At 39.8% G+C, this 12,274-nt stretch overlaps 1 protein-coding gene across 1 annotated transcript in view; it reads left to right on the top strand.

Moving 5' to 3' along the window:
• NEB (nebulin) overlaps positions 1-12,274 on the top strand; it is a 262,192-nt gene that overhangs the window by 237,188 nt on the left and 12,730 nt on the right. Inside the window, 1 exon segment of the mRNA XM_053698301.1 lies at positions 3,939-4,119. Coding sequence (XP_053554276.1) covers positions 3,939-4,119 — 181 coding nt within the window.

Raw genomic sequence — 12,274 nt, 5'->3', positions numbered from 1 at the left:
GTGGCGACGTTGGGGGCGGTAGATTAGGGTTAATAAATATAATGTAGGTGTCAGCGATGCTGGGGGCAGCAGATTAGGCGTTCATAAGTATAATGTAGGTGGCGGCGGTGTCCGGAGCGGCAGATTAGGGGTTAATAATATAATGCAGGTGTCGGCGATGTCGGGGGCGGCAGATTAGTGGTTAATAAGTGTAAGATTAGGGGTGTTTAGACTCAGGGTTCATGTTAGGGTGTTAGGTGTAGACATAAAATGTATTTCCCCATAGGAATCAATGGGGCTGCGTTAGGAGCTGAATGCTGTTTTATTTGCAGGTGTTAGGTTTTTTTTTCAGACGGCTCTCCCCCATTTATTCCTATGGGGAAATCGTGCACGAGCACGTTTAGCCAGCTCACCGCTACCGTAAGCAGCGCTGGTATTACAGTGAGATGTGGAGCTAAATTTTGCTCTCCGCTCACTTTTCTGTGGCTAACGCCATGTTTAAAAAAACAACGTAATACCAGCGCTGTCTGTAGGTGAGCAGAAACTGCACGTTAGCCCCGCAAAGCTTTACCGACAAAACTCGTAATCTAGTCGAGAGTGAATAGAATCCTTAAGTTTTAGAGAAAGTTCAGATAAACTTTCCTGGGAGCACCTCTAATAAGTAAAACTCTAGCACATTCTGAAGCGCAGTAAAACCCTGTTTAGGATTAGCAATAGACTCAGCACATAAGGTACAAAGCTGAGCAGCGGGAAACACCTGAGAATCCTTACAAAGCTAACATAAACTAGAAGAGGTTAAAGTAACAGTATCTCCCTTCTAGATGATGAGCTGTTGGACCAGAAGCCTGAGCTGCACCAGTTTGCTCTATAGTACCAGTAAGGAAATGATAAACAGTAGCAAATAAGCAGTACACAGCACATAAATGGTTAACCCAGAAGGAAAAAAAAGACACAATGTAAAACGGATTAAACAAAGTACTGATCAAATAAGTGCTGAAAAAACTGTAAAGCACCATAAAGGCTTACACAGCAAATAACAGCACATAAAGAGTTAAATACAATTTAAACCCCAAATTTGAAGTCAATCTCTGATGAAAAGAGTCCTGAGAACCTAGTACACGCTGATAATGTTACAGTAACACAGGAAAAGATTAGTACACGGAACAGCTGCTAAAACAGTTAACCTTTGGCACATCGGCACTACCAGTGAGTGCTAAAGCTAAAAACCTGAAAGTAACAAGCAGAAATTTAGTGCAGGTGAAATAAAACATACTGTGCATAGTTCAGTTCTAAGCATGCTAAGCCAACTGTGCTAAATTTAAAACAATAGTGACCCCAAAAAAAAAGCTGTGCCCAAAAGTACTATAAACTGTTAATAGGTGTATGGTGTATAAATATATGTCCCCAGACTATGTGAAGCATGTGAACATGCTCATACTAATAATAACCGGCGAGCTGAAGGTGCAGGTACTTACCTCTCAGCACTTGTGTCCACTGTGCTTATTTCAGCTGCAGCAACTGGTTTCCAGTAGACAAGCACACTGCCAAGTATCTAAATAAGTAACAGCATCTAAACCCAAGGGATTGGTGGACAAGTCCACATTTCACCTGGGGAGGGCTGTGGAAATACATGGTGCAGCTAACTGTAGATCAGGGTATTGGAGGGACAAGTCCACATTTCACCTGGTAGGCCTGCAACAGATATCAGTGCCCCTCTGAACGATAGGTTACTATTAGGAGGATTCAGGCTTCAGATTGGTTAGAGGATCCCCTTTCAAACAAGTAGATCATGCACTTCACTTTCATCTTACTCCTCATCAAGAAGGCAAACGAAAATGACCAGGAAGTGAGAGGGATTTAAAGCTCTGGTGTGTTGGGTGTAACCTCCTCCTAGTGGTTAGGAGGGGATAATTCCACATGTGATAGCTCATGGGCTCTCACCACCTGATGAAAGAAACATAGTTGCAGTGGTTGTGTGGCAATGCAGGACATTTGGAATGCTGCTTTGGACTGAAAATATATATATTCTTAAACAGTCAAATTCTATAGTGGAGTATCAATAAAATTCAGTGTTTGAGCAAGTATACATTATGGCACCAAGGTTTACGGTTGTTGAAAAAAAATTTCACTGTAGAATAGGAATTTCTTTTATAATGGTGTATATGGAAAAAATGAAATAGGTACAATTTAAATATATATGTTTTATGATAAATTGGGCTTGCATTGCAGGCTAGTAGGCTGAATGACGAAACAAAACTCACTATTCAGTATATGTTTTAGCCTTTATCTACCTGACCCATGCTGACCATCTTTTAAAATTAAATAAATCTTTTATCTAATTTTAAACTTGTGCCAAGTGTAGTCACAAAGAATATTAGAATCTCTTGCAAGAAGTTTATAAAGTGTAAATATTATGAGGGTCATCTTTTTTTTCTATTATGTGCATCAAAAAACAAAATCAAATGTGTTAAAGGGACAGTAAAGTCAAAATTAAACTTTCATGATTCAGACAGAGCGTGTAATGTTAAACAACATTTTTCAGTTTACTTCTATTATCAAATTTGCATTGTTCTCTTGATAGCCTTTGTTGAAGACTGAACCTAGGTAGGTTGATAGGAGCTTAGGAGTGTGCACGTGTCTATAGCAGTCAATGCCAGCAGTGTTTGCAACTCTGTATAACACTACTATAAACAATGTTCCAAATACTGCTGGCAGATAGCTAAAGACACGTGCAGACTCCTGAGCTCACTCATGATTACTCTTTAAAGGGAAACTGAACCCAAACTTTTTCTTGCATGACTCAGATAGCGCATGCAATTTTAAGCAACTTTCTAATTTACTCCTATTATCCAATTGTCTTCATTCTCTTGCTATCTTTATTTGAAAAGCAATAATGTAAGTTTAGAAGCTGGCCCACAGGTAAATGCATCCACCATTAAACAGGTGCTGTCCAGGGACTGAACCAAAAATTGTCTGGCTGCTTAGCTTACATGCATTCTTTTTCAAATAAAGAGAGCAAGAGAACAAAGAAAAAATGATCATAGGAGTAAATTAAAAAGGTGCTTGCTTAAAATTGCATGCTCTATCTGAATCATGAAAGAAAACAAATTGGGTTTAGTATCCCTTTAACAAAGGATACCAAGAGAACTAAGCAAAAATAACAGAAGTAAATTGGAAAGTTGTTTTAAAAAAATACATGCTCTACCCAATCTAAGTTTGACTTTACTGGCCCTTTAAAAGTGTGAATGAAAAAGTAAATAATATTAAAATGCATGCACCACTTAGTTTCTTTTTAAAGTGATGGTAAACTCTCCCCTTTTTAAAATCAGATCCAGAATTTTAGATGGAGTTTCATTCATAAATTGTAACAAAGGTGCACTTTAATTAACTGTTTAATATAGGTATGAAATTCAAATACCTCACACTCCGGCCGCCTACTTCAAAAGTACATTTTTCTGTGAGCCAACAGTTTGAATTGTTCTCTAATCAGCGGTCTAGCTTAAAAAAAAAGTGCCATATGGGGACAACGCTGATTGAGCAACAATTCAAACCTTTAGCTCACAGAAAAATTGACTTTTGAAGTGTGTGGCGGAGCACAAGGTATTTGATTTTCATATCTATATTAAAATGTAACTTATAGCGCATCTTCGTTACAACTGATTAATTAAACTCCATCTAAAATATCACTAACATTTCGGATCTGATTTTATAAAGTAGAGAGTTTACATCACTTTAAGCTAAGAGATTGTCACCATTCTCAGAATACAGTAAAAGGCTTATTATAAAATGACCATATATTGCAAGCTTTTTAAAATCAAGATGCTCAGGCCAAGTAGTAACAAATCTACTCTGCTGTCTCTTTAAAGAAAGGAATAAAACATATAAATATCTGTGTGGCATACACTGTGAAATAAGCAAATACACAAAACAATAAATATCATAAAATGATTTATTTAAAGGTGAAGTACCATGAAGATTTTGAGAGGCAAAAGGGCAGCTTTACACCAGTAGTTACAGACCCCATTACTGAACGTGTAAAGAAAAACATGATTGACTTCAGTGACATTAACTACCGTGGAATTCAGAGAAAGGTTGTGGAAATGGAAAGGAAAAGGAGTGACCAGGATCAAGATGTCACAGGTACATATATCACCATAGATAAAATATGAATAAAATGTTTTTTTTTAAGTGCATACTATATATGATGCCTACTATATATGATGCCTACTATATATGATTCCTACTATATATGATGCCTACTATATATGATGCCTACTATATATGATGCCTACTATATATGATGCCTACTAAAAGCCTCTGGCATCAGGGGAAATATTTACACTATCTGTAAAGAGGATATTTTAGTTTTTGTACCTTACTATAAATATGTAGTTGCTCACATTTAGAGTAGTAATAAACTACACAGAACCAAATAAATATTTATTTATTTTTATTATACAACACTTAGAGGGATGTGAGATTCAAAATTTCCCTTTAACGATTTAAATTCATATACTCTATCTGAATCGTGAAAGAACCATTTTCTCTGCCTAACCAGCCCAATCCATGAAATAATGAATGTGTTTTAAGTGTCATGTAAGTGGGTTTAATGAAATTCACTAATTGTTTACAGACAAATGAATATTTTACCTAGACCACTGGTTTTCAAATCTGTCCTCAGGCCTCCCCAACAGGCCAGGTTTTCAGGATTACCTTGGATGAGAACAGGAAAAATAACTATGTTTACTAATCATCTGATTGTTTCCCCTGTGTTCCAGTTCAGATATCCTCAAAAAAAAAACAGGTTTGAAAACCAGTGGCCTAGACAATACATACTATGGGGCCGATTTATGAAAGTGCAAACGGATATAATCCGCTGTAGCGATCATGTCCACCACACATTGATAAATGCTGACAGCATACGCTGTCTGCATTTATCATTGCACAAGCAGTTCCGGTGAACTGCTTGTGCAATGCCGCCCCCTGCAGATTCGCGGCCAATCAGCCGCTAGCAGGAGGTGTCAATCAACCCGATCGTATGTGATCGGGTGGATTGCTGTCCGGGTCTCAGAGGCGGCGGACGAGTTAAGGAGCAGCGGTCTTAAGACCGCTGCTTATTAACTCCTGTTTCCGGTGAGCCATTTGAAGCTTGATGAATCGGCCCCTTAGGGTTGAATTCCATTTAAGAATAACTGGAAAGTCATTTAACAGCATGATAAGCCATTTTAAAAACAAAGCTATTCTAATCCATAAGAAAACCCAATGTTTGTTTGACTTATCATATATATTGCATTGACAAAGCTCTGTAGCTGTAGAAAGGGCACTTGTCCACCCATATTTGTGGGAGCAAGGCATCATTTCGTACTGGAATTTAATATTGCACAAGCAATAGTTTGTGCGGCCTCAACCTCTTCTCTTGCACAACCAATTGTGCAAAAAGGAAATTTATGCTTACCTGATAAATTGATTTCTTCTACGATACGACGAGTCCACGGATTTCATCCTTACTTGTGGGATATTATCCTCCTCCTGCTATCAGGAAGTGGCAAAGAGCACCACAGCAGAGCTGTATATATAGCTCCTCCCATCCCTCCACCCCCAGTCATTCGACCGAAGGTTTAGGCAGAGAAAGGAAAAGCTAAAAGGTGCAGAGGTGACTGAAGTTGTAAAAGAAAAAATAATCTGTCTCAGGTAAGCATAAATTTCCTTTTCTTCTACAAGATACGACGAGTCCACGAATTTCATCCTTACTTGTGGGATACAATACCAAAGCTACAGGACACGGATGAAAGGGAGGGACAAGACAGAGACCTAAACGGAAGGCACCACTGCTTGAAGAACTTTTCTCCCAAAAACAGCCTCAGAAGAAGCAAAAGTATCAAATTTGGAAAATTTGGAAAAAGTATGAAGGAACGACCAAGTCGCAGCCTTACAAATCTGTTAAACAGAAGCATCATTTTTAAAGGCTCATGTGGAAGCCACAGCCCTAGTAGAATGAGCCGTAATTCTTTCAGGAGGCTGCTGTCCAGCAGTCTCATATGCCAGGCGGATGATACTCCTCAGCCAAAAAGAAAGAGAGGTAGCCGTAGCTTTCTGACCCCTACACTTTCCAGAATAAACAATGAATAAAGAAGATGATTGACGGAAATCCTTAGTCGCCTGTAAGTAAAACTTCAAGGCACGGACCACGTCCAGATTATGTAACAGACGCTCCTTCTTAGAAGAAGGATTAGGACACAAAGAAGGAACAACAATTTCCTGATTGATATTCTTATTTGAAACAACCTTAGGAAGAAATCCAGGTTTGGTACGTAAAACCACCTTATCAGAATGAAATATAAAATAAGGCGAATCACATTGTAACGCTGAAAGCTCAGAAACTCTTCGAGCAGAAGAAATAGCAACTAAAAACAGCACTTTCCAAGATACCAATTTAATATCTATAGAATGCATAGGTTCAAATGGAACCCCTTGAAGAACTTGAAGAACTAAATTCAAACTCCAGGGAGGAGTAACTGGTCTAAATACAGGCTTAATTCTAGTTAGAGCCTGACAAAAAGACTGAACATCTGGCACATCTGCCAAACGTTTGTGAAGCAAAATTGACAAAGCAGAAATTAATCCCTTTAAAGAACTTGCTGATAACCCTTTCTCTAATCCTTCTTGGAGAAAGGACAGAATCCTGGGAATTCTAACTTTACTCCATGAGTAACCCTTGGATTCACACCAATAAAGATATTTATGCTATATCGTATGATAGATTTTTCTAGTGACAGGCTTTCGAGCCTGTATCAAAGTATCGATGACCGAATCAGAGAATCCTCGCTTAGATAAAATCAAGTGTTCAATCTCCAAGCAGTCAGCTGCAGAGAAATTAGATTTGGATGTTGGAAAGGACCTTGAATGAGAAGGTCCTGTCTCAAAGGAAGTTTCCACAATGGCAGAGAGGACATGTCCTCTAGATCCGCATACCAATTCGCAGGCGCTATCAGGATTACTGAAGCTTTCTCCTGTTTGATTCGAGCAATCACGCGTGGAAGGAGAGGAAACGGTGGAAACACATAAGCTAGGCTGAACGACCAAGGCACTGCCAAGGCATCTATCAGTTCAGCCTGGGGATCCCTCGACCTGGATCCGTAACGTGGAAGCTTGGCATTCTGACGAGATGCTATGAGATCCAGTTCCGGTCTGCCCCATTGGCAAATTAATGAGGCAAACACCTCCGGATGGAGTTCCCACTCCCCCGGATGAAAAGTCTGACGACATAGAAAATCCGCTTCCCAGTTTTCTACTCCTGGGATGTAGATTGCCGACAGATAACAAGAGTGGGCCTCTGCCCATAGGATTATCTTGGATACTTCTATCATCGCTAAGGAATTCCTTGTTCCCCCCTGATGATTGATATATGCCACAGTCATGATGTTGTCCGACTGGAATCTGATGAATTTGGCCAAAGCCAACTGAGGCCATGCCTGAAGCGCATTGAATATTGCTCTCAGTTCCAGAATATTGATTGGAAGCAGAGACTCTACCTGAGTCCAAACACCCTGAGCCTTCAGGGAATTCCAGACTGCACTCCAGCCCAGAAGACTGGCGTCTGTTGTCACGATCACCCACGAGGGTCTGCGGAAACATGTCCGCTGGGACAGATGAACCGGCGACAACCACCAAAGAAGAGAGTCTCTGGTCTCTTGATCCAGATTTATCTGAGGAGATAAATTCGCATAATCCCCATTCCACTGTCCGAGCATGCACAGCTGCAGTGGCCTGAGATGAAAGCGGGCAAACGGAATGATGTCCATTGCCGCTACCATTAATCCAATGACCTCCATACACTGGGCCACTGATGGCCGAGGAATGAACTGAAGTGCTCGGCAAGAATTCAGAATCTTTGTTTTTCTGACCTCCGTCAGAAATATTTTCATGTCTATCGAGTCTATCAGAGTCCCCAAGAAGGGAACCCTTGTCCGTGGAACTAGTGAACTCTTTTCTATGTTCACCTTCCAACCGTGAGTTCTCAGGAAAGACAATACTATGTCCGTGTGAGATTTTGTCAAATGATAAGTTGACGCCTGAATCAGAATATTGTCCAGATAAGCGCCACTGCTATGCCCCGCGGTCTGAGAACCGCTAGAAGAGACCCTAGAACCTTTGTGAAGATTCTGGGTGCTGTAGCCAACCCGAAGGGAAGAGCCACAAACTGATAATGTTTGTCCAGGAAGGCAAACCTTAGGAACTGATGATGATCCTTGTGAATAGGGATATGAAGGTATGCATCCTTCAAGTCCACGGAAGTCATATATTGACCCTCCTGGATCATTGGTAAGAATGTTCGTATAGTCTCCATCTTGAATGATGGAACTCTGAGAAACTTGTTTAGACACTTGAGATCTAAAATGGGTCTGAAAGTTCCCTCTTTTTTGGGAACCACAAAAAGATTTGAGTAAAATCCCTGCCCCTGTTCCAGCCTTGGAACGGGACAAATTACTCCCATGGTAAAAAGGTCTTTTACACAGCGTAAGAACGCCTCACTTTTTTATCTGGTCTACAGATAATCGTGAAAGATGAAATCTCCCTCATTTTTGGGAACCACGAAAAGATTTGAGTAAAATCCCTGCCCCTGTTCCAGCTTTGGAACGGGACAAATTACTCCCATGGTAAAAAGGTCTTTTACACAGCGTAAGAACGCCTCACTTTTTATCTGGTCTACAGATAATCATGAAAGATGAACTCTCCCTCTTGGGAGAAAATCCTTGAATTCCAGTTGATACCCGTGGGTCACGATTTCCAGTGCCCAAGGGTCCTGAACGTCTCTTGCCCATGCCTGGGCAAAGAAAGAAAGTCTGCCCCCTACAAGATCCGGTACCGGATCGGGGGCCGCCCCTTCATGCTGTCTTTGTAGCAGCAGCGGGCTTCTTGGGTTGTTTACCTTTATTCCAAGCCTGGTTGGGTCTCCAGACTGACTTGGATTGAGCAAAATTCCCTTCCTGCTTTGTGGAGGAAGAGGAAGCAGAGGGTCCGCCTTTAAAGTTTCGAAAGGAATGAAAATTATTTTGTTTACCCCTCATCTTAACAGACTTATCCTGAGGTAGGGCATGGCCTTTACCTCCAGTAATGTCAGAAATGATTTCCTTCAATTCAGGCCCGAATAGGGTCGTACCCTTAAAAGGAATAGCTAAAAGCTTAGATTTTGATGACACATCAGCAGACCAAGATTTGAGCCATAACGCTCTACGCGCTAAAATGGCAAAGCCTGCATTTTTCGCCGCTAGTTTAGCAATTTGAAAAGCGGCATCAGTAATAAACGAATTAGCTAGCTTGAGTGCCTTAATTCTATCCAAAATGTCATCTAATGGAGTCTCAACCTTAAGAGACTCTTCTAGAGCATCAAACCGAAAAGCTGTTGCAGTAGTAACTGGAACAATGCAAGCTGTAGGTTGTAAAAGAAAACCCTGATGAATAAATAATTTATTTAGAAAACCCTCTAACTTTTTATCCATAGGGTCTTTGAAAGCACAACTGTCCTCAATAGGTATAGTTGTAAGCTTAGCCAGGGTAGAAATAGCTCCCTCCACCTTAGGGACCGTTTGCCAAGAATCCCGAATGGTGTCTGATATGGGGAACATTTTCTTAAGATTAGCAGGGGGAGAGAACGGTATACCTGGTCTATCCCATTCCTTTTTTACAATTTCCGAAAATCTTTTAGGAACTGGAAAAACATCAGTGTAAGTAGAAACCTCTAGATATTTGTCCATCTTACACAATTTCTCTGGTGGTATCATAATAGGGTCACAATCATCCAGAGTCGCTAAAACCTCCCGAAGTAACAGGTGGAGGTGTTCAAGCTTAAATTTAAAGGACATCACGTCCGAATCTGTCTGAGGTAACACATTTCCTGAGTCTGAAAGTTCTCCCTCAGAAAGCAATTCCCTGACCCCCAACTCAGAGCACTGTGAGGGTACATCGGAAATAGCCAATAAAGCATCAGCGGATTCAGTATTCACAATAATAACTGACCTACTGCATTTACCCTGCAACACTGGTAATTTAGATAATACCTCTGTAAGGGTAGTTGACATAACTGCAGCCATCTCCTGCAGAGTAAAAGAATTAGACGCACTAGAGGTACTTGGCGTCGCTTGTGTGGGCGTTAAAGGTTGTGACACTTGGGGAGAATTGGATGGCATATCCTGATTCTCTTCAGACTGAGAATCATCCTTAGGCACACTTTCTTTACCTAAAATATGCTTTTTTACAATGTAAGGCCCTTTCAGTACAAGAGGTACACAATGTAAGAGGGGGTTCCACAATGGCTTCCAAACACATAGAGCAATGAGTTTCCTCAATGTCAGACATGTTGAACAGACTAGTAATAACCACAATAGTCGTTAAACACTTTATTTATTGAATTAAACAATTTTTTTAAAAACGTGTACTGCGCCTTTAAGATATAAAAAGCGCACAATTTTTTCCAAACTGCCTAAAAACGTTAAATAACGCTATCTAATTAGCTACACATATATAATAGTGCCAAAAATTATTGCACCCTAAGAGAAAAGGGTAAAATTAACCTCTAAAAGTCTTTAATTGCAAAAAATGTATTTGATTTAAAAAAAAGACCCCTGCATCTTGCAGGGAAAAAATGTCAGCCAGTTCTGATACACTAAGTCTCCTCAGAAATAAAGGGCTGAACATACCTCAATGCTGCTTGTAGCATGAAACCGTTCTCCACACTGAAGATTTCTCTTGTACTACCTTCAGAAGCTCTGTGGGAACCAATATGGATCTTAGTTACATCCGCTAAGATCATCAACCTCAGGGCAGAATTCTTCTTCTATATCCTCCCTGAGGAAAATAGTACTCACCGGTACCATTTAAAATAAAAAACTTCTTGATTGAAGAAACTAAAACTAACACCTCACTTTACCTCTTCCTAGTACTAAACACAGGCAAAGAGAATGACTGGGGGTGGAGGGAAGGGAGGAGCTATATATACAGCTCTGCTGTGGTGCTCTTTGCCACTTCATGATAGCAGGAGGATAATATCCCACAAGTAAGGATGAAATCCGTGGACTCGTCGTATCTTGTAGAAGAAAGCAGGGTTTGTCAACCATTCTGGACAAATCAGTCCAGGATTTTTTAAAGGGACAGTGTACACCAATTTTCATATAACTGCATATAATAGGCACTGCTATAAAGAAGAATATGCACAGATGCTGATCTAACAATCTAGTATAAAACCTTTTAAAAACTTCCTAGCTCCTAGTTTAGCACTGTTGATGAGGTTAGGCTGGGACACCCAATGAAAGGGGCTGGGAAAACGAGAAGCACAGACACTCCCTTCTCCCCCGCATATGTAAAGACAGATAACAAACAGGAGCCAGCTGTAGTCTGTAAACGCATGTATACATCTGACACTGTGGAGATTGGTTAGGAGTCTTAAAATCATCACAATGTTATAAAAAAATAAACAAAACTACACATTGTTGCAAAAACACTCCCAGATGGGCTATATAAATGGATAATCTACAAAACATTTATACAAAGAAAAATCTAGTGTCCCATTACGTCTGCTACTATTCATAAATAATAATAATAGTTTTGGATGCTAAAAATTAAAAAAAAAGTTAAAGAACCAGTAAATACAGTCAATTTGCATAATCAACAAATGCATGATAAAAAAGACAATACGATAGTACTTACTCTGAACTTCAATGAGTAGTAGATTTGTTTCTGACAAATTTCAAAGTTATGTATATTTTCACTACCCCTGTATCATGTGACAGCCATCAGCTAATCACAATATTCTGTGAATTCTTGCTCAGTAAGAGCTGGTGACTCAAAAAGTGTAAAAATTAAAACAAAAAAAAATGATGCACATTTTGATAATGGAAGTAAATTGGAAAGTTGTTTAAAATTGCATTCTCTATCTGAATCATTAAAATTTGATTTAACTGCCTACATAAATTGATAATATAGCAACTAAGATTGCAAAACACAGATCAGTATCTAAACAAAATGTGTATGACATTCTCCTTTTCCATTAACTGCTTTTAATACAGCTATTTTTAAAGGACTTGTGTGTGTTTACCCAATTGAATGTCGGCTATCCAGATTCTTCTAACTTGCCACTAGACATGTGCATTCAGACTACTAGGAAAAGGATGACAAATATGGCCGCTGCCAGCTGCATTCGGCTATTTTTTGGAGAAGGGTCTAGCTGCAGACTGGAGCTCCACTCTAGACAGGAAACATGTGACCTCCACTCAAAGCTTTTTTTTTTTTTTAAAAAAAA

The sequence above is a fragment of the Bombina bombina genome, chromosome 1 (genome assembly GCF_027579735.1).
Source record: "Bombina bombina isolate aBomBom1 chromosome 1, aBomBom1.pri, whole genome shotgun sequence".
NCBI classification, from domain to species: Eukaryota; Metazoa; Chordata; class Amphibia; order Anura; family Bombinatoridae; genus Bombina; species Bombina bombina.
The sequence above is the reverse complement of the archived record's forward strand: the minus strand, read 5'-3'. Positions and strand labels throughout refer to the sequence as shown.